The 23,656-nt window shown below is 38.8% G+C and overlaps 1 protein-coding gene across 1 annotated transcript; it reads right to left on the reverse strand.

Annotated features, from left to right (window-relative positions):
- Positions 1-599: 599 nt before the first annotated feature.
- Positions 600-22,210, reverse strand: wdr20a (WD repeat domain 20a). The gene is made up of 4 exons (XM_058399563.1): positions 21,933-22,210; positions 12,510-12,692; positions 10,705-12,066; positions 600-2,181 (listed from the first exon to the last, which is right to left on the reverse strand). The coding sequence occupies exons 1-4, from the start codon at positions 22,194-22,196 to the stop codon at positions 2,128-2,130; spliced, it is 1,863 nt and encodes a 620-aa protein (XP_058255546.1). The 5' UTR covers positions 22,197-22,210; the 3' UTR covers positions 600-2,127.
- Positions 22,211-23,656: the final 1,446 nt, after the last annotated feature.

A 23,656-nucleotide genomic window follows, 5' to 3' on the forward strand; every position in this document is an offset into this window, starting at 1 on the left:
CACTAACCCATCACTGTGTCTTTAGCCATAAGTTTCTTTCTCTCTGTCAAAATTAAACAGCAATCACAGGTGGATAAACCAGCCTTAACCTAACTTGCTGAAGCAGATCAGTGGTAGCTCAGTGGTTAAGACCATGGACTGCTTTTCAGTTAGGTTATGATTTCAAATACCAGGATCACCAAGCTGCCACTGCTGAGCTGCTGAGCAAGGCCCTTAACCCTCAACTGCTCAAATGAGATAAATGTAAGTTGCACTGGACAACAGCCTCTGCCAAATTCCATAAATGTAACCCAGTGTTCAGGGGGGTTGTGGAGTTTCACTTAGCATCTCTTTGGTGTTTTGCCAAAGACATCTCAGTTTTCTGCCTTTAAATCCATTTCCCCCAACATTTAAATGTGCACATAACTTGAATTAACTTCATTTAAATGTAACCTGTTGGTTATCATCATCATGATCTTTTTTACTCCAAGTTAAGAAGAAAAAGTTTTTGAAAAGAGGCCTAAGAAAAGTCATTCTATATTAATGGTATAGATTATTTTATAAGACATAAAAATAAGAAGCATTTCACTTTAACAGAACAGATGATGATGACAGTGAATTATACACCACAGTCTAGAATCACAATCAAATCACAAGGCCAAATGTCACTGAACTTTTTTTTAATGAAGAACAAAATGTGAACGGTAAAAATGTTAACAACATAAAATGTGACCACTGAAGCATCCTTGCCTTTCCCATTTAGTGTGGTTTCACTGTGTGGTGCATTAACAATGATTGGTAGTCACAAAAAGGTACATTAAAACATTAGCTGTTGTCACATGGTGAGGTATTACCAATCAATTTCATAACTACTGAAGTCATTCCTAGTGGGGGTGATTTAGTATAGTTATGCAGAATAGCATTGCTGCTGCTAAGCAGAAAAATGAACTCAGACCTTATTACACTTTTTGTCTGCCAGACTTCCTGAGCTTCACACATTAGAATTTTTGAGTTCAGCTGTTTGCAGACAACACTGCATTTTGTGAATTTATAACAAACATATTTGCTAAAAGGTTTAAGCCTTTTGACACATAAATCTCCTATATCAAAATACATCTGGATGAAGTCAAGATGAAAGAAAAAATAGCAGAAATCTGCATATTCAAGATTTTTTTTTAATATCATTGTGAATTTTTCTGCCTTAGAAATATCACTATTTCCTTTATTGATGACAAAACGTCCACTAGAGTAGTACTGATCATTTGCTTTTGCCCCATTAATCACTGAATTACAATATTATACATATAATACAAAGCAGATTTTACTCTGAAACAATATTAAAATAAATGCTCAATAGATACAAAGTTGTTTTTTTTTTAAATCATTTCATTTCTCCATGTTATACCAGTCTGTGAGTCCTTGCACACAAAATGTAAAGCCATTCTCTTCTAATAAACTATTAAGTGCAAACAATTTTCTTTAAAAAAAAAAATTAAAAAACAAAAAAAAACAAAAAACAAAACTAAACACTTTGATTGCAGCATCCAGCTATTCAGATTCAAATTTCAAGCCAGAGGATAATAAAGCCAAGTGCATCAAGGCCATCCCCAGATCGTTTTTTTTGTCTTTTTATCCTTTATAGTAGTTACAAAAAAGAGAAAATCAAAATAAAATCAGTGCAAAGTTCTTAAAGTGTGGGGTTGGGGGGAGTGATTCCATATGTAAGAAAAGAACAAAGAAAAAGAATTTGGATGGAAGCAAGACCTTGTATTCTCTTTAGCCCCTGGTTTCCAAATGAATTCCTCAATACAGTCACACTCGCATCAGAAAGGAGAAGTGAAATGTTTGTGTGAGAAAGAAAATAACCAAAAATAAATACTTTTCTTTGAAAAGAGAAAAAGGGAGGGGCACAACATCACCATGGCCACAGTCCATCACTGCACCACACTGTTTCCATTTGTGCACAGTATTCGCATGTCCACAGTGCATGTGAGGCAACCAATGACAGATTAAATGGGAGGAAATACAACAGACATAAGGAAGAAAGACAGAACAAAAAGACGCAATGCTCTAAACGTGAAGAGCAGCACAGGGCTCTGTATGTTGACAGCTTGATGTGATGTAGGGTTCTTAGCAGCAGAAATGTGGCTATACTACTGTTCCACTGGGGGAGTTGGCTTGATTTTGGGATGACAATAAACCCTGAAAAGGAAGACAAATACATTCGTAAGAGCATTTCCAAATTTTTGATGTTTAAAAACGTGAAATTTCATTCACAGAGATATTATGGTCAGTGTGGAGAGTAAAGAGGAAATCACAACTGTAAGGTTGGATCTGCATCTAGTGTTCTAGGGGCTCATAATACTGTGCTATGGCTTTTGTTAAAAAAAGGGACATTGCTCTCATCATTTCATTATTCCTCTTTACATCACAAAATAAGTATGATACTAATTGTTTTCATAAAATTCAGGTCTTTGATCTCCCAGGACATTTTAGCTGGAGTTAATGGCAGGTCAATGTCTAGAAAAACAGACCACCATGTACAGCCTTCAGGAGAAAATGTTTTAATCAAAAACCTGCTGTTCTAACAGTGGTAAAGAGGGTTGATGAATTATACTAATGGAGGACTGGTTGTGTGACTATGTTACAGTGGGGATATCTTTCTCCACTGAAAGACTAATGCCCATAATGACAAAAACAATCAAGAAAAAAAAACCTCACAGCATATGCACAGAGCTCAAAATTGAATTTATGCACCTCTTAGAAAAAGGTGTGGCCAAGACATCTAAACCCAATAATTAGGAGGAGTGTCCCTGTTCTTTTGGCTGTGTGGAATATCTTGTCCCTGTTCTTTTGGCTGTGTGGTATATCTTGTCCCTAATATTTTGACTGGGTGGAATATCTTGTCCCTAATATTTTGTCTGTGTGGTATATCTTGTCCCTAATATTTTGTCTGTGTGGTATATCTTGTCCCTGTTCTTTTGACTGTGTGGTATATCTTGTCCCTGTTCTTTTGCCTGTGTGGTATATCTTGTCCCTAATATTTTGTCTGTGTGGTATATCTTGTCCCTAATATTTTGTCTGTGTGGTATATCTTGTCCCTGTTCTTTTGTCTGTGTGGTATATCTTGTCCCTAATATTTTGTCTGTGTGGTATATCTTGTCCCTAATATTTTGTCTGTGTGGTATATCTTGTCCCTAATATTTTGTCTGTGTGGTATATCTTGTCCCTGTTCTTTTGGCTGTGTGGTATATCTTGTCCCTAATATTTTGTCTGCGTGGTATATCTTGTCCCTAATATTTTGTCTGTGTGGTATATCTTGTCCCTAATATTTTGTTTGTGTGGTATATCTTGTCCCTAATATTTTGTCTGTGTGGAATATCTTGTCCCTGTTCTTTTGACTGTGTGGAATATCTTGTCCCTAATATTTTGTCTGTGTGGTATATCTTGTCCCTGTTCTTTTGTCTGTGTGGTATATCTTGTCCCTAATATTTTGTCTGTGTGGAATATCTTGTCCCTAATATTTTGTCTGTGTGGTATATCTTGTCCCTGTTCTTTTGTCTGTGTGGTATATCTTGTCCCTAATATTTTGTCTGTGTGGAATATCTTGTTCCTAATATTTTGTCTGTATGGTATATCTTGTCCCTAATATTTTGGCTGTGTGGAATATCTTGTCCCTAATATTTTGTCTGTGTGGTACATCTTGTCCCTAATATTTTGGCTGTGTGATGTATCTTGTCCCTGTTCTTTTGACTGTGTGGTATATATTGTCCCTAATATTTTGTCTGTGTGGTATATCTTGTCCCTGTTCTTTTGACTGTGTGGTAAATCTTGTCCCTAATATTTTGTCTGTGTGGTGTATCTTGTCCATGTTCTTTTGTCTGTGTGGTATATCTTGTCCCTAATATTTTGTCTGTGTGGTATATCTTGTCCCTAATATTTTGGCTGTGTGGAATATCTTGTCCCTAATATTTTGTCTGTGTGGAATATCTTGTCCCTGTTCTTTTGGCTGTGTGGTATATCTTGTCCCTAATATTTTGTCTGTGTGGTATATCTTGTCCCTGTTCTTTTGACTGTGTGGTATATCTTGTCCCTAATATTTTGACTGTGTGGTATATCTTGTCCCTAATATTTTGTCTGTGTGGTATATCTTGTCCCTAATATTTTGTCTGTGTGGAATATCTTGTCCCTGTTCTTTTGACTGTGTGGAATATCTTGTCCCTGTTCTTTTGGCTGTGTGGTATATCTTGTCCCTAATGTTTTGGCTGTGTGCGCCCTAATATTTTGTCTGTATGGTATATCTTGTCCCTAATATTTTGGCTGTGTGGAATATCTTGTCCCTAATATTTTATCTGTGTGGTATATCTTGTCCCTAATATTTTGTCTGTGTGGAATATCTTGTCCCTGTTCTTTTGGCTGTGTGGTATATCTTGTCCCTAATATTTTGTCTGTGTGGTATATCTTGTCCCTGTTCTTTTGACTGTGTGGTATATCTTGTCCCTGTTCTTTTGTCTGTGTGGTATATCTTGTCCCTAATATTTTGGCTGTGTGGTATATCTTGTCCCTAATATTTTGGCTGTGTGGTATATCTTGTCCCTAATATTTTGGCTGTGTGGTATATATTATCCCTAATATTTTGGCTATGTGGAATATCTTGTCCCTAATATTTTGGCTGTGTGGTATATCTTGTCCCTAATATTTTGGCTGTGTGGTATATATTATCCCTAATATTTTGGCTATGTGGAATATCTTGTCCCTAATATTTTGGCTGTGTGGTATATCTTGTCCCTAATATTTTGGCTGTGTGGTATATCTTGTCCCTAATATTTTGGCTGTGTGGTATATATTATCCCTAATATTTTGGCTATGTGGAATATCTTGTCCCTAATATTTTGGCTGTGTGGAATATCTTGTCCCTAATATTTTAGCTGTGTGGAATATCTTGTCCCTAATATTTTGACTGTGTGGAATATCTTGTCCCAGTTCTTTTGACTGTGTGGAATATCTTGTCCCTGTTCTTTTGACTGTGTGGTATATCTTGTCCCAGTTCTTTTGACTGTGTGGAATATCTTGTCCCTGTTCTTTTGACTGTGTGGTATATCTTGTCCCAGTTCTTTTGACTGTGTGGAATATCTTGTCCCTAATATTTTGACTGTGTGGAATATCTTGTCCCTGTTCTTTTGACTGTGTGGAATATCTTGTCCCTGTTCTTTTGACTGTGTGGTATATCTTGTCCCTGTTCTTTTGACTGTGTGGTATATCTTGTCCCTGTTCTTTTGACTGTGTGGTATATCTTGTCCCAGTTCTTTTGACTGTGTGGAATATCTTGTCCCTGTTCTTTTGGCTGTGTGGTATATCTTGTCCCTAATATTTTATCTGTGTGGTATATCTTGTCCCTAATATTTTGTCTGTGTGGAATATCTTGTCCCTCTTCTTTTGGCTGTGTGGTACATCTTGTCCCTAATATTTTGATTGGGTGGAATATCTTGTCCCTGTTCTTTTGGCTGTGTGGTATATATTGTCCCTAATATTTTGACTGTGTGGAATATCTTGTCCCTAATATTTTGGCTGTGTGGTATATCTTGTCCCTAATATTTTGGCTGTGTGGAATATCTTGTCCCTAATATTTTGGCTGTGTGGTATATCTTGTCCCTAATATTTTGTCTGTGTGGAATATCTTGTCCCTAATATTTTGACTGTGTGGTATATCTTGTCCCTGTTCTTTTGTCTGTGTGGTATATCTTGTCCCTAATATTTTGTCTGTGTGGTATATCTTGTCCCTAATGTTTTGGCTGTGTGCGCCCTAATATTTTGGCTGTGTGGAATATCTTGTCCCTAATATTTTATCTGTGTGGTATATCTTGTCCCTAATATTTTATCTGTGTGGTATATCTTGTCCCTAATATTTTGTCTGTGTGGAATATCTTGTCCCTGTTCTTTTGACTGTGTGGAATATCTTGTCCCAGTTCTTTTGACTGTGTGGAATATCTTGTCCCTGTTCTTTTGACTGTGTGGAATATCTTGTCCCTGTTCTTTTGACTGGGTGGAATATCTTGTCCCTGTTCTTTTGACTGTGTGGTATATATTGTCCCTAATATTTTGTCTGTGTGGTATATCTTGTCCCTGTTCTTTTGACTGTGTGGTAAATCTTGTCCCTAATATTTTGTCTGTGTGGTGTATCTTGTCCCTAATATTTTGTCTGTGTGGTATATCTTGTCCCTAATATTTTGTCTGTGTGGTATATCTTGTCCCTAATATTTTGGCTGTGTGGAATATCTTGTCCCTAATATTTTGTCTGCGTGGTATATCTTGTCCCTAATATTTTGGCTGCGTGGTATATCTTGTCCCTAATATTTTGGCTGCGTGGTATATCTTGTCCCTAATATTTTGGCTGCGTGGTATATCTTGTCCCTAATATTTTGGCTGCGTGGTATATCTTGTCCCTAATATTTTGGCTGCGTGGTATATCTTGTCCCTAATATTTTGGCTGCGTGGAATATCTTGTCCCTAATATTTTGGCTGCGTGGAATATCTTGTCCCTAATATTTTGGCTGCGTGGAATATCTTGTCCCTAATATTTTGGCTGCGTGGAATATCTTGTCCCTAATATTTTGGCTGTGTGGAATATCTTGTCCCTAATATTTTGGCTGTGTGGTATATCTTGTCTCTAATATTTTGGCTGTGTGGTATATCTTGTCCCTAATATTTTGGCTGTGTGGTACATCTTGTCCCTAATATTTTGACTGTGTGGAATATCTTGTCCCTACTACTATGAAACAGCCTTTATTGGTCACATATACATTACAGCACGGTGAAATTCTTTCTTCGCATATCCCATCCTTGGAGGTTGGGGTCAGAGCGCAGGGTCAGCCATGATACGGCGCCCCTGGAGCAGAGAGGGTTAAGGGCCTTGCTCAAGGGCCCAAACGTGGCAAATTGGCGGTGCTGGGGCTTGAACCCCTGATCTTCCGGTCAACGACCCAGAGCCTTAACCACTTCCCTAATATTTTGGCTGTGTGGAATATCTTGTCCCTAATATTTTGGCTGTGTGGAATATCTTGTCCCTAATATTTTGGCTGTGTGGAATATCTTGTCCCTAATATTTTGACTGTGTGGAATATCTTGTCCCTAATATTTTGTCTGTGTGGAATATCTTGTCCCTGTTCTTTTGTCTGTGTGGTATATCTTGTCCCTAATATTTTGACTGGGTGGAATATCTTGTCCCTGTTCTTTTGGCTGTGTGGTATATCTTGTCCCTAATATTTTGACTGTGTGGTATATTTTGTCCCTAATATTTTGGCTGGGTGGAATATCTTGTCCCTAATATTTTGGCTGGGTGGAATATCTTGTCCCTAATATTTTGGCTGTGTGGTATATCTTGTCCCTGTTCTTTTGGCTGTGTGGAATATCTTGTCCCTAATATTTTGGCTGTGTGGAATATCTTGTCCCTAATATTTTGGCTGTGTGGTATATCTTGTCCCTGTTCTTTTGGCTGTGTGGTATATCTTGTCCTTAATATTTTGACTGTGTGGAATATCTTGTCCCTAATATTTTGTCTGTGTGGCATATCTTGTCCCTAATATTTTGACTGTGTGGAATATCTTGTCCCTGTTCTTTTGGCTGTGTGGTATATCTTGTCCCTAATATTTTGACTGTGTGGAATATCTTGTCCCTGTTCTTTTGTCTGTGTGGAATATCTTGTCCTTAATATTTTGACTGTGTGGAATATCTTGTCCCTAATATTTTGTCTGTGTGGCATATCTTGTCCCTAATATTTTGGCTGTGTGGAATATCTTGTCCCTGTTCTTTAGTCTGTGTGGTATATCTTGTCCCTAATATTTTGGCTGTGTGGTGTATATCGTCCCTGTTCTTTTGGCTGTGTGGTATATATCGTCCCTAATATTTTGGCTGTGTGGTGTATATCGTCCCTGTTCTTTTGGCTGTGTGGAATATCTTGTCCCTGTTCTGTTGACTGTGTGGTATATCTTGTCCCTAATATTTTGGCTGTGTGGAATATCTTGTCCCTAATATTTTGGCTGTGTGGAATATCTTGTCCCTAACATTTTGGCTGTGTGGAATATCTTGTCCCTAACATTTTGGCTGTGTGGAATATCTTGTCCCTAACATTTTGGCTGTGTGGAATATCTTGTCCCTAATATTTTGGCTGTGTAATATCTTGTCCCTGTTCTCTTGTCTGTGTGGTATATCTTGTCCCTGTTCTTTTGTCTGTGGGGTATATCTTGTCCCTAATATTTTGTCTGTGTGGTATATCTTGTCCCTAATATTTTGGCTGCGTGGAATATCTTGTCCCTAATATTTTGGCTGTGTGGAATATCTTGTCCCTAATATTTTGACTGTGTGGAATATCTTGTCCCTGTTCTTTTGTCTGTGTGGAATATCTTGTCCCTGTTCTTTTGTCTGTGTGGAATATCTTGTCCCTGTTCTTTTGGCTGTGTGGAATATCTTGTCCCTAATATTTTGACTGTGTGGAATATCTTGTCCCTGTTCTTTTGTCTGTGTGGAATATCTTGTCCCTGTTCTTTTGACTGTGTGGTATATCTTGTCCTTAATATTTTGACTGTGTGGAATATCTTGTCCCTAATATTTTGACTGTGTGGAATATCTTGTCCCTAATATTTTGTCTGTGTGGAATATCTTGTCCCTAATATTTTGTCTGTGTGGTATATCTTGTCCCTGTTCTTTTGGCTGTGTGGTATATCTTGTCCCTAATATTTTGGCTGTGTGGTATATCTTGTCCCTGTTCTTTTGGCTGTGTGGAATATCTTGTCCCTAATATTTTGGCTGCGTGGAATATCTTGTCCCTAATATTTTGGCTGCGTGGAATATCTTGTCCCTAATATTTTGGCTGTGTGGAATATCTTGTCCCTAATATTTTGACTGTGTGGAATATCTTGTCCCTGTTCTTTTGTCTGTGTGGTATATCTTGTCCTTAATATTTTGACTGTGTGGAATATCTTGTCCCTAATATTTTGGCTGTGTGGAATATCTTGTCCCTAATATTTTGTCTGTGTGGTATATCTTGTCCCTAATATTTTGTCTGTGTGGTATATCTTGTCCCTAATATTTTGGCTGTGTGGTATATCTTGTCCCTAATATTTTGGCTGTGTGGTATATCTTGTCCCTGTTCTTTTGGCTGTGTGGAATATCTTGTCCCTAATATTTTGGCTGTGTGGAATATCTTGTCCCTAATATTTTGGCTGTGTGGAATATCTTGTCCCTAATATTTTGGCTGTGTGGAATATCTTGTCCCTAATATTTTGTCTGTGTGGTATATCTTGTCCCTAATATTTTGGCTGTGTGGAATATCTTGTCCCTAATATTTTGGCTGTGTGGAATATCTTGTCCCTAATATTTTGGCTGTGTGGAATATCTTGTCCCTAATATTTTGGCTGTGTGGAATATCTTGTCCCTAATATTTTGTCTGTGTGGTATATCTTGTCCCTAATATTTTGTCTGTGTGGAATATCTTGTCCCTAATATTTTGGCTGTGTGGAATATCTTGTCCCTAATATTTTGTCTGTGTGGTATATCTTGTCCCTAATATTTTGGCTGTGTGGAATATCTTGTCCCTGTTCTTTTGGCTGTGTGGAATATCTTGTCCCTGTTCTTTTGTCTGTGTGGAATATCTTGTCCCTAATATTTTGTCTGTGTGGTATATCTTGTCCCTGTTCTTTTGGCTGTGTGGAATATCTTGTCCCTGTTCTTTTGGCTGTGTGGAATATCTTGGCCTTTTCTAAAGGGTTAATGTGACATTTCTGACTGGTGGTTAGTTGGGCAGAAAAGGCTTTCTGTGCCAAGCTCTAATCAAAAGGTGTGTAACCTTAGCTTTATGTACCTAGACACTACAAGCAAAAAAAATCCTTCTTGGAGTTAGAAACAAGCGCAAGTTTGATAAATAAAAATGAACAAATCACAAGAGGTAATTTTTTTACTATCCAGTTCTTAAGGACACTTTTTTGTCGCTTTTGAAGTAAATGTCATAACTGGACATTTTTTACATTTATTTATTGCTGCATAATTAATTCGGGCATGAATAGGCTTACATATTTGTTTCGAGTGATTTTGGAGCAGACGATTTGACCCACTGCTATGGCTATACAGTTGCACAGCTTAGATTTAAATGAGGTGCCTGCAGTGTTGGATCCAACAAAAAAAAATTGTATTTTATAATATGCTGCTCCGTTTAGCCAATTTTGTAGCACTATTCCAACCTAAGCCTCAAATGGACCTAAGCAAAACTTCAGAAAGAAACAGAAGCAAAATGTAATTAATCATAAATCTCTCATTAGGTTTATTTACTAAGTAAAAATTAAAATCTTAAGTGTGACATAAAATAGAACTGAATCAAAATTTTGGACACTTAAACATTTTAATTCTTGTATTGAACAAGAATTCAGTTTTCAGTATTTTTGCTGTATTAACATACATAAACTACATTTTTGGCCATGCCACTTCTTTCCTCTCCACCATATTAGCATTGCTTCAGCCTATACCTGTCCAAAATAATGAGCAAGATCTCTGTCAACTGGTAACAGTTAGGGGCAAAGGTATAATAACTTTTTTTTTTTTTTTTTTAAATATTAGAATATTGAAAAGGTATTTATTTAATAGCATTCACATATACATGCTTAGGTTTCTTGGAAGAATAAGGCAGAATAGCTATGCCTAAAATCTGAATGCAATTTGGATTTACATGGAACTTACCACTTTCCCAGGCCTGGCCCACGTGCAAATAAATCCCTCCTGACATGCAGTGACTATGCAGTCCTCAAGAAAGATAAGTACGGTGAGCCTCTCATGTGCTATTTTCTTGCAAATGAGCGGCTCAAGCAGTGGCACATCCTCCATTCGTGGACAGAGCGGTGTGCCCAGCGTCTTGGCTGCGTCCGCTCTGCTGGTCTTAGTGAGCAAATGCAGTTTGTCACTGCTTTTGCTGCTGATGTGGCCCATGCTGTGGTTGCGCTTGTGCTCCTTGTCATGGTGTCGCTCCTTACGCTCATGCAGTGCCAATGTAGCAAACTTGCTTACACTTGAAGGAACTGCATTGGTGTTGTCCATCGTGCCACTTTTGCTGTTGCCACTGCCACTGGAGGCAGCCGAGTGTGGAAGGCTGTTGGAGCGTGGCAGCGGTGCAGGCATAGAGTTGCCTGGTGTATTAGAGCCACTGTTGCTGCTGCTGCTGCTTCCTCCATTGGCACTTGGGTTGTTGATGCTTGTGATTATTGTTCCACCTCCTCCTCCACTTACTCCTCCTCCACTTCCAGAGGCTGGGAGACTTGTGGCATTCATTACATTGGTATGGGTTCTCGTTCGAGATAACGGTAGATGTGGGAACAAAATGTCCTCTGTCAAGTCCCATAGGCACAACTGAGTGTCCTGTCCCACAGATCCAAATCGGTAGGTTACGCTGAGTGGCCGTCCATCTGTGGAGTTTCGTTTTGAGAGGCGCGAGTGTGTGCTGTTGGCACGCTCACGGCCTGTGAGTGCCTGCTCCTGCAGATCGTCATCACTGCCACTGAACTCATTGGGTTCAGTCTCCTCTACGCTGGTGGTGTAGTGGTCAAAGGCAACTACACTTACCCAGGACTTGTGACCATGGCCTCGAGCAACTACACGCCGCTCACTGAATGACCACACAGTCACCAGGTCATCCTCACCACCCGCTACTACATAGCGACCATCTGGGCTCCAGCAAACACAAAGCAGGCCACCAAAATAGCTGCGCATAGTTCCATGCAGCTCAGCACCATCGAAGTGGAACACCCGCAGGAAACCATCCTGGCTTGCACATGCCACAAACTTGCCATCAGGTGAGAAAGCAAACTCATTCAATGCACCCTCACCTACTGTCCACTTCAGCAAAGGGTTGCGCGTTGACTTGCTCTTGCATGTGTGCACAGTGTAACTCTCGCCTTGCTTGAGCAGCTGGTAGTGGGGTGCTGCAGTACCGCAAGCATGCTCCACATTGTACAGATACATGCTCCCACTGGAATGGGCTACAAGGAAGAGGCTCTCAGAGCCGGGCACCCATTTCACACATGTCACTCTAGATTTGTCTATTAGTCTCTGAGGGTGGTTATTGGTCATTGAAGAGTGAGAGTGGGTGATGGAGAGGAAGAAAAAAAAGTTTTGTTAGAAGATCAGCAGCATGTTGGTCATCTATTGGTTACATGTATAAAATGAGATTTCAGCTAAATTATCACAACTAATTATGCAACAAATGTGCAAAATTGAAAATGAAATGCTGTTGGACTGGTTTCTTTAACTTAAAAATAATTTCATAGATTATTGCCCTGAGATCACTATACAAATATTATTAATGGTACAATTAAAAGTGCAGTGGAAAAATTATAAAAATGTAAAATATAAATACAAATAAAAATTTGTATCAGTTTAATATCTTTATACATCATTAAAGCATGCTTGTAACAACATTTGCTATTTTTTGACAAAGAGCCACAAACAGTAGAAATGGATTAAAATCCTGGCACAGTCTTTCACAGACTTACTTCTTCATTGAAGAGCTTACTCGTCTCTTTCTTGATGGGGTCAATAAGTTGTACTTGTCCAGCTGAGAAGCCCACAAGCAGCGACACGCTCTCAGCTGTGGCAGTGAGATGGTTAAAGTCATGGCAAGTGGGCTGTGTTCCCTTGTATATCCTCTTGTCTATCGGCTTACTTAGGTCAGCAGCCTGTAGACCATGAAACATGCAAAAACAGACAAGATATTTGATTTTGAGAAGACTGTACAGAAACTTTGAAAAATGTTTTAATAAACAGAAACTCCACTGGCCTTTTTTTGTCTTTTCACACCCCCATGTTAAAACACTATTTATGCTATTTAGGCAAATATACACCGATCAAGCATAACATTATGACCACCTGCCTAATATTGTGTTGGTCCCCTTTTTGCTGCCAAAACAACCCTGACCTTTCAAGACATATACTCCACTAGATCCCTGAAGGTGTGCTGTGGTATCGGGCACCAAGATGTTAGCAGCAGATCCTTTAAGTCCTGTAAGTTGCGAGGTGGAGCCTCCATGGATCGGACTTGTTTGTCCAGCACATCCCACAGACACTCAATTGGAGTGAGCTCTGGGGAATTAAGGTCAACACCTCAAACACGGTGCTGTGCTCATCAAACCATTCCTGAACCATTTTTGCTTTGTGGCATGGCGCATTATCCTGCTGATAGAGGCCATAGACATCACGGAATACCGTCTGCAACAATGCTTAGGTAGGTGGTACGTGTTAAAGTAACATCCACATGGATGGCAGGACCCAAGGTTTCCCAGCAGAACATTGCCCGAAGCATGACACTGCCTCTGCCAGCTTGCATTCTTCTCACAGTGCATCCTGGTACCATGTGTTCCCTAGGTAAGAGATGCACACACACCCAGCCATCCACGTGATGTGTTTAAAAAAAAAAAAAAAATTAATTAATTAAAAAAAACGTGATTCATCAGACCAGTTCACCTTCTACCATTGCTCCATGGTCCAGTTCTGATGCTCACGTGCCCATTGTTGGCACTTTTGGCAGTGCACAGGGGTCAGCATGGGTACCCTGAATGCTCTGCGGCTATGCAGCCCCATATGGAACAAACTGCAATGCATTGTGTGTTTCTATCAGAACCAGCATTAACTTCTTCAGCAATTTGAACAGTAGCTCCCCATGTGGATCAGTGAGCCTTGGCCATCCAGGCCCTGTTGCTGGTTCACCACTGTTCCTTCCTTGGACCACTTTTGACAGATACTGACCACTGCAGACCGGGAACACCCCAGTTGCAGTTTTGGAGATACTCTGATCTAGTCATCTAGCCATCACAATTTGGCCCTTGTCATACTCGTTCAAATCCTTACACTTGCCAATTTTTCCTGCTTCTAACACATCACATCAACATGTTCACTTGCTGCCTAATATATCCCACCCACTAACAGGTGCCATGATGAGATAATCAGTTATTCACTTCACCTGTCAGTGCTCATAATGTTATGGCTGATCAGTGTATGCTTGAATACTTAACTGACAAAATACTTTAATTTGTGGAGTTGAAAACAAGCTATATAAATATTTGTATGTGCCCTTGAGGAAACTGCAAGGCAATGGAATGCTGCAAAGAAAGTGTCATCAGAACAGGAGGCTATAACTACTTTTATAAGCAGTACTTTTAAACCTGGTGTACAGAAAGTAGTTTCATGCTCATTAGGTTACTTTCATCAGTTCATTAAACTTTCAGTGTATACGGTGGTAAAACTTAATGTGACAGCCCAATGCAGACCATGTATTTACCCACTCACAGTGAGAAAGCAATTAAACAAATGATGGCCAAATGGCATGCGTATTATAGAAAAGCTCAATTTTTTTGTGCATCTAACATCAATGTGTTTGTACCAGGTTTACTTTAAATTACATTTTTTACATTAAATTTTTATTTGTCACAACACAACACTTTGTTCAATGCCTTTTGACTGTACATGATTTAAAAACAGAAATAAAAAAAAAAAAAATGATGTGTGAGAAATTGTTTATGCAATATATGTATGCTGTGCAAAAATCAGGTTAAGGTAGTGGGTGTTGTGTAGACAAGTCCAAGCTCTAGTGTTGTCCTTGTTGAGGGCCTGAATGGCCTCTGGGAAGAAGCTCCTCCTCACTCTCTCTGTGTTTGCCTTTAGGGAGTGAATGAACTACACTGACTGCAACAGAGAGAAGAATCCATTGTTCAGAGGATACCTGACATTTACAGAATACTGTTATGCTGAATGCTCAATCAATACACACACATACACAAGTGAACACACGTGGACAAAATTGTTGGAATCCTTTAAAGAGAGTTTTAAGGTCACCTTCTCCAGATTGCATGTTTCAGGTCTTTCCTCAGATGTTCAGTAAGATTTAGATCAGGGCTCATACAAGGCCGCTTCAGAATCGTCCAATGTTTTGTTCTTGGGTGTTTTTAGCCATTATCCTTTTGGAGAACCAATGACCTGTGACTGAGACCAAACTTTCTGACACTGGGCAACACATTTTACTCCAGAATGCCCTGATGGTCTTGAGATTTCATTGGACCCTGCACATATTCATGACACACTGTGTCAGATGCAGCAAAGCAGCCCCAGAATATAAAAAGAGCCTCCTCCATGTTTCACAGTAGGTACAGTCTTTTCTTTGCATGCTTCATTGTTGTGTCTGTAAACATAGAGCTGATGTGACTTGCCAAAAAGCTCCAGTTTTGTCATCTGTCCAAAGGACATTCTCCCAGAAGCTTTGTGGCTTGTCAGTATGCATTTTAACAAATTCCAGTCTCACTTTTTTATGATTTGCTTTCAACAGTGGAGTCCTCCATTGTCGTCCTCCATTAAGTCCACTTTGGCTCAAACAGCGACACATGGTGTGATCCGACACTGATGTACCTTGACCTTGGAGTTCACTTCTAATCTCTTAGGAAGTTGTTCTGGGCTCTTTGGTTACCACTGTATTATCTGCCTCTTCAATTTGTCATCAATTTTCCTCTAGCAGTCAGGTCCAGGGAGGATGGCTTCAGTCCTGTGGACCTTAAACTTATGAAAATATAAATGTATAAATGTAGTCACAGAAACATCAAGCTGCTTGGAGATGATCTTATAGCCGTTACATTTAACATTCTTCTGTGGTCCATGTTCACTGTGGTGCACACAATGATACCAAGCAGCACAGTGACTACTTTTCACCCTTTAAATAGGCAGACTGACTGATTACAAGTTTGAAGAAACCTGTGATGCTAATTATAGAACACGCTTTAGTTTAACATGTCCCTATGGTCAAATTATTTTCAATCTTTTCTCAGTAGTGCCCCGTTTTACGTTGTTTCGACTTACATCGATTCCGACTTTAGGTCGCTCATTTTTAAATATTAAATTGAAAAATTAAATCCAATTTACAGCACTTTGCACAACCTTACTAATAAAACCAAACTAAACAAAATTCTTTTTATAAAATAAGAAACTACATATATTCAGTCATAGTGTCATTATAGGGAACGTATACAGCACTTTATAGGGGCATTTCCGACTTTCCGGCAAAAATCAACTTACCAATTAACGACGTAGCGCGGTGTATGACTGTACCATCATTTTTGTCTAGGCCTATTTCATTAGGTTTTTTTTTAATGCTTCTGTTGAACCATAAATTCAAAAGCAATGTCTGACTTTCATTTGCCAATTTTCAGTAATTTTTTTGTTTATTACTACTTTTGTCAGTTTCAAGTTATTTCAGTTTTCTTTCTTTAAAGGAAGGGTACCAACAATTTTGTCCACATGTGTATACAATAATGTCTGACATTATTCATACCTAGGCCAAATATTTAGTTAAAGTAAATTTTTACTTGACAAATAGGCATCTTTTGACTGGAAATGACAAAAAGGTGACAAAAGAAAGTAAGACTTTGTGTTAGGGATATTCAATTCACTTATCTGTATAGTGACTTTAACAATGGACACTGTCTCAAAGAAGTTTTAAAGAAGTATAGAAAGATATAAAAATGAAAGTTACTATTTATCCCTAATGAGAATATTCCTGAATAATATTATCCTTTTTTCTTTTTGATGTTTTTGCCAATCTGTCAAAACAACATTCCATGTTCACAATTATTCATACTCTCTCAGTAATCAATGGCAAAGCCTTTATTTTTCATCAAAGCTATCAAACGTTTTTCATAATTGGTTATAGTTTTTTTTCCCCCATTTCCACTGGGATTGTGGACCACTCCTGTTTTGCATAGATCTTCAGATCCTTGAGGTTGGAAGGCTTTCTCTCTACAAATTCTTAACTGGAATCAGGTCTGGACTCTGGCTTGGTCACTCCAAAACAATATAATATTGTTGATATTGTTCTCTGCCAACCATTTCTTGACCACTTTTGCAGTGTGTTTGGATTGTTATCTAGTTGGAAGGTCCACTGTAATGTCATTACATTACAGCAGTGTCACCAGGAACCTTAATCTTACTCCAGAATCTTAATATTAATGATTTAAAATATATTTAATGCTAATTTTATGAAATGATCAGATTAACAAAACATATTTCATTTGTGTGTGCAACTGAAGTAAGCAAGCACTTTTTAACAGTATAATTTGTATATTAAAAATCAGTACTCCTTTGCAAATAATATAATTTGAAGCTGATCAATCGAAGGTTTACATTAATTAGTCTTTTTATGCATAAATTTACACACACTCAGAAGAGAGTAGGATACAAACAATTTACAAATAAATTTAAGGTTGTACAAATAAACTCATTTTAAATTTTCTAATAAATAAATAATCCATAATTTGAGTTATTATATATTGCCATATACTGGAGTTAAAATTAAATGACAAGGTTCAAACTGCCAACATTCAGCTTTAATTTGAGTGTATTTCCATCCAATCAGGCAAATGAAATTACAGCACGTTGTACAGTCCCCTCCAAAAGTGCTGGCAAGACATGGCCAAATCTTTGTTTTTGCTATACACTGGACATTTGAGTTTCAGATGAAAAGATGAATACAACTCAAATTTCAGCATTCATTCCTTAATATTTACATCTAAAGGTGTTCATTTACAACATGGCACCCTTTGTTCAATCCGACCCATTTATCAACTAGTATATGACTGCCATGATTCCTTTGTTAGATTGAGTGTTTAATAAATTAAAAGCTCAGAATGTCTTTTCCTGGTTGAGCCTGGGTTTTGCCTGTGAAGACTGCATTTGATGTTGTATAGGAAAGAAATATAAGCCTAGTATTTCTGTCTCGTTTCACCGCTCTCCATGGTTAGATTGTGAAATCTGACACCAGCATCACAAGCATGGTTAAGTGCCCCTAGCTTTAGCACTCACTGATTGGATCTGCCTGTACTGTATGTCTACGCGCTGAGACAGACACGCCTCCCCACGAGTAAATACGTGGTTCACATACACGTATTGGACTGTGGAGGTCATACCGAACGGTTCAATATCATATTGAGCATTGTGGCACCCCTAGTATATACCATCTATCAATTAAAGTGACTGATTAAACACAGTACAGCTGTTCCTATAGGATTTTTCTGATATCTTCTTGATAACATCCATACAGTATTTGTACAGATGCCGTGCAGTAAGAGATCTCATTGTTGAAAAAAATCAATTAGGAGAGGGTTACAAAAGACATACAAGACACTGAACATACGATGGAACACTGTAAAGACAATAATCAACACGTGGAGAAAATATGGCTCAACAGTGAAGAACAGGGCATCCCCCTAATACTGACCAGGCGAACACTGGTCAGGAAGGCTGTCAAGAGGCCTACAGCAACATTAAAAGAATTGCAGAAATTTCTGGCAAGTACTGTTTGCTCGCTACATGTGACAACAATCTCCTGAATTCTTAATATATCTGAGCTACATACAAATATACAAATGTGGCAATACAAAAGCTTTTTTTTAACCAAAATAAGCCCACCCATGCCTAGCTAAAGCTTGCAAAAAATACATCCAATGTCCCAAAACCATGTAAAAAATGTGCTATCGCCTAGTGTTATTGCCTAAAGTTGAACGCTTTGCCGATAAAAACACAGCACATTATTAAAAGAACACCATACCCACATTGAAGCATGGATGTGGCATCATCATGCATTAAGGCTGCTTTTCTTGATCACCCTTCTTAATTAGGGTGGAGGGAATAATGAATAGCTCCAGTCAAATTTGGCAAGATGTGCCAAACTAATCAACTTTTGCCCAAAAATGATTGAATGCTGTTATTAAATATAAAGGTGCTTCAACCAAGTATTGGTTTAGGGGTGTGTACCCTTATGCAACCAGTTTATTGTACATTTTTCTTTTGATCTTTTTTCCCCCTAAAATGATTCTTATTATTTTTTTCACTTTAATATTTAACTTCCAAGAACCTTTTCTACCTTTATCTTAGTTTAATTTTTTTTACATCACTAAAACATGCCATTTTACTATCAACAGACGACCACAACAGACAGCAACACCACATGATGGGAAAGTCTCAAAAACAAGTTGATGATTGGAGATTCCCATGTATGTGTAAATCATGTAAAAAGCCAGTACATATTTGGAACAACATCCTATGGTTCGATGAGCAAAGATTAACTTACACCAGAACAAATGGGGAAAAAGAGTGAGTGAAGGAGAAACTTCATCTCGTGGCGTGGGCATATATGACTAGACAATAGTACAATTTTTTTATTTAACTATTGACAAAAGCAACAAGATAAATTGTATATGGCTACATTATCTGCTCATATTCAACCAAATGCTTCAAATCCCTTGCTATTCCCTATGGATAGTACCTTCCAAAAGTGAACCAGTAACAGGCTCACATGCACCCAAGGATCACTAATGCGTGTGGGAAGTGAAAGCTAGCCTGTCTATTCTGATCCTGCAGAAGAGCTACTGTAGCACAAATTGCCAAAATTACTGATGCCAAAAGCATAACCAATAGGCATGTGAGCATAAGAACTAGACCATGGAGCTATGGAAGAATGTAGCCCTGGTCTGATGAATTCTGTTTTCTTTTACATTACGTAGATGACCAGATGCACGTCACTTACCTGGGAAAGAGATGGCACCAACATACACTAAGGGAAGAAGGCAAGCCAGGAGAACCAGTGTGATTCTTTGGCAATGTTCTGCTGAGAAAACCTGGATTCTGGCATTCATATGGTTGTTACTTTGACACATACCTAAACATTGCTGCATATCAAGTACACCTCTTTATAGCTTCTTTCAGCAAGACAAAGTACCTTGTCACACTGCAAAACTTGTTCAGGAATGGTTTAAGGGCTCTAAATTCCCTAGATCTCAATCCAAACGAGCATCGATGAGACATGCTGGACAAACAAGTCCAATACATTTAGGCCCCAATTTGCAACTACAGGACTTAAAGGATCTGCTGCTAACATCTTGGTGCCAGATCACAGCACATCTTCAGAGGTCTTGAGGGGTCCATGCCTCAAACAGGTCAGAGCACTCAAAGCAACACTCTAATATGAAAGACTTGCCTATTAAGCTTAATAATTCCCGGTTCTTTCAATGACATGTTGCTGTCACTACCCACTGGAGGGGGGGTGGGGGCAACTCAAATTCCTATTGTCTCCTAAAAGGCAAGGCCAGCAAGTAATGTCAAATGAACATAGCTGCTCACAGCATGAACAGTAAACAAACACCCAATTCTGTGGTAAGCTGAACACAGCATTCGCCCTTACTTCATCAAGACTTAAAGAGAACAATGCAGCAGTCTGTCAAGTTACAATCTGCTCAAAGAGGGACAAGTCAAAAGCTTCAGATTTAATTTAAAGTGATTCATTTGTTTGCTCAGTCGGAGCATCTAAAGCTCATAAAAAGCTACTTACAATTGTTGCTACGGCGACTGTACTACTGAAGTGGTACTAAACTTCAAACACTGCAACACTTTGGACTATAATTGCAGCACATCAACAACAGCAGACAACAGATGACGTTGGTCATAAACAATGCTGTTGATTACTTTCTCAAAAGAGCGTTTTGTATGGTTAGTGTTATAGATTTAACAGCACTGCATCTGTAAATTAACTGATCTAAAGCCAGTAGTGCTATAAACCAATTTAAAAGTAGAATAAAGTAGGTGTACTTTACACTGTTCACAATGTGCACAGCCACGTTGATTTGACATAACTCCATAAACAATGATAAACTCCATCATTTCTTTCTCCTCTTAACGTCAGTGCAATGTCAAATTGTGACATGAGAGTGAAAGAAATATAGCAAAATAGGGGAATAACGAAAACACAGCGACAAACAACAAAAGAAACTCAAACGCTACCCACACCACACAGATTTCAGTACAACCCTTTCCTTTAAAGATTCAGAACACCGGAAACTGCACGAACAATATAATTGTAACTGCACAATGACACATCTTTACATCAAAACCGATCTGCTATTACCTTGCCAAACAGTTGAGCCACTTAGCACTTTGCATTAACTAATCCATATACACAATTTGGGTTTGCAACTAAAAGGGAGACATTAATCACCACACGAAAGCAAGACAGGTACAGAACTTCTGCAATATTTTGTAGTCATCTCTACGTGTTCGTAAAACAGCAACAGAATATGTCATATAGCTTTAACACTGATCTATTCCCATTTGCATCATAGCACACACACCCAGAGCTAGTTACAACAGTTAATAAAGGATTTTCTGACTGAACGACTCTCGACCAGACAGTTGAATCATTGGTTTCAGAAAGCCGCTTCTATTTAGCTGGACAAGTACATCCCAATATCTACCAACATGCAAGGTGGCTAGCTACTTGGATAACATAAGCTAACGCTTACAGCAGATAGCACCAAAGGTCATTCAAGCATAAATGCGCTATCATTTCATCATTGAAAGGGCAGAGACTCCATCAAACGTGCTGGTTCTGTGCCGCCCATGACAGATGGATTTAGGCCTAATGCTGACAGTTTGTTGGTCGACTTGAAGCTGTAACTAGCCAGCTAGCAAACTGCCTAGCTAGTTTGAAAGTATTATTTCTTCCACCCATATTTAGACAACTCCCGCCTCATTCACTAAAGTTGCTACTCAAAAGCACGGATCTGATTGGATGCTTCGTAATCAGGATCAACGAAAAAGCCAATAGTAGGGCTTGGAAGTGGGATCATTCTGAACATAGGTGTGGAAAAACGCGGATAGCAACTTAGCTGTTCTGCATACCATAACAGAGTGTAGCAGCAGGGCAGGCTAGCTACATAGCAAACATGCTATAACGTTTAAAAAAAGAAAAAGAAAAAAACAGCGATGAAAACATACAAGCTTGCAGCGGCTACAGATAAAGGTCGATATATGTTAAAGCTTCATTTACTGTGTTTGTCATCTAACAGAGTCTGTGGAAAAAAATAAAGATGCGAGTGCGTCGTGTTTACCTTCCTGACGCCTTTGTAGATGTAGAAGTAGAGCTCCCGGCCCACATTGAAGCAGATTCTGTCGCCGTTGCCAGACTGGTCATTGACGTTCACGAAAGAGACTTTGACGGGATTTGAGCCTTGAGAATTGAAAGGCACCCTATTGGGGCGGCTATATTCGGAGTGTGTGAGGAGTTTGTACGCGCCTTCTCGAGTGGTGAACTGAGTTTTAATTTCGTTCATCTCCTTCCCTCCTCCCTCCGCCGCCATCTTTGAAATTTGCATTCATCCTTCCCCAGGCCCGGATCTTACGCGTTGCGCATGCGCAATTCCGTCAAACCTACACTGCACCGCGGATACTTTTATTGTATTTTTTCTGTAACTAGCAGGTGTCTGAGTGGAGCAGAGGCGTCTCTGATGCTGTATAATGTTGTGGTTTCATGTTGTTTATGAATAAACAAGTAATCTTTGAGCTGCTTTTTACAGATCTTCAAAACATTTTCATCCTTCCGCTTTTGTGTGTATTTAAAGTCCTAAGATTATGTAGGCACGCTGTACACCTGCTTTTTACATGGAAATAAACAGGCAGAATAGCGGGATTTGGGGGCTCACTCTTTATCATAAACCTAAATGCAATCTAAATCGCAATGATCCGCAAGCAGCCAAAATCAGAAGAAGCACATTGTAGTTCTAGTGCAATAATACAAAAGAATTACGATAAAAGGCTACTGCAACAGGTAGCTAGCTGTAGGTAAGTTACATCATTACCGAAAAGGCAATTATTTGGCCAGGGGTTCACAAATTCTTGGATGGACCCATTTAATCTAAACATAATAGTAAATAAAATCAAACCAGTTTCACTAGAAATAGCGGAGAAGTGTCAGTGGTATGGGTCAGAGAAAGACAGAAACAAGCTGTGAGATTGAACAACTTCATTTTTACCGAAGTTGTGCGGTTTAAAAGAAAAAAAAAAAAAAAAAAGTAGTCCAACACAAGTTTACACCTGTAAAATACAGGATCTTATCCGAAACAAGAGAAATGGTCTGAACTCAGAATGCGTGTTTATTGGAAATCTTCTGCTCAATAATTTCTACTTATCATTTTCCAGTTATAGAATGATTATATGTTATATTTGTTATATAATGACACAAGGCAGCTTGTTGTGTATGGGGCTGTTGTGGATGCCTGTCAACCACCAAAGGCACTTACAGTGGACATGTGAGCATCATGTGAGAAATGTACCAATGGAAACAATGTTGAACAATGAAGGTGACCTGGTTTGATGAATCATGTTTTCTTTTACATCATCAGGGCACCAATATGCACTATGGGGAGAAGGCAAGCCATCAGAAGCAGTATGATGCTTTGGGCAATGTTCTGCTGGGAAAACTTGGGTGCTGTCATTCATGTAATGTTATTTTGATATGTACCACTTACACGATCTGCTGCTAACATATTGGTGCCTGATACCACAGCACACTGTCAGAAGTCTGTGGAGTCCATGCCACAAGGAGGGCCCACACAATATTAGTGCAGGTGGTGTTAATGTCATCGCTGATCGTTAGTTGTTGATGAAAGTTATTTGGAATAATATTTATCAGTAGAAAGAAACTGGCCAGTGTACCCAAATAAATGCAAAAAATCATCTAAAAAATATTGTTTTAGCTTTAATGAGGCCAAGAAGCCTATATACAGTTATTGTGGAGCTGCATGTGAGAGCAGTGATTCATGCATTTAGCCGTAAT

This window comes from Hemibagrus wyckioides, linkage group LG09 (genome assembly GCF_019097595.1).
Source record: "Hemibagrus wyckioides isolate EC202008001 linkage group LG09, SWU_Hwy_1.0, whole genome shotgun sequence".
Taxonomy (NCBI): domain Eukaryota; kingdom Metazoa; phylum Chordata; class Actinopteri; order Siluriformes; family Bagridae; genus Hemibagrus; species Hemibagrus wyckioides.

Coding starts and splice junctions, on each gene's coding strand:
- wdr20a (XM_058399563.1), bottom strand. CDS start 22,196: ATGCAAATTTCAAAGATGGCGGCGGAGGGAGGAGGGAAGGAGATGAAC. Junction 12,067..12,509: donor GTAAGCTCTTCAATGAAGAA/GTAAGTCTGTGA, acceptor AACCACCCTCAG/AGACTAATAGACAAATCTAG. Junction 2,182..10,704: donor GGGCCAGGCCTGGGAAAGTG/GTAAGTTCCATG, acceptor CTTCCTTTTCAG/GGTTTATTGTCATCCCAAAA.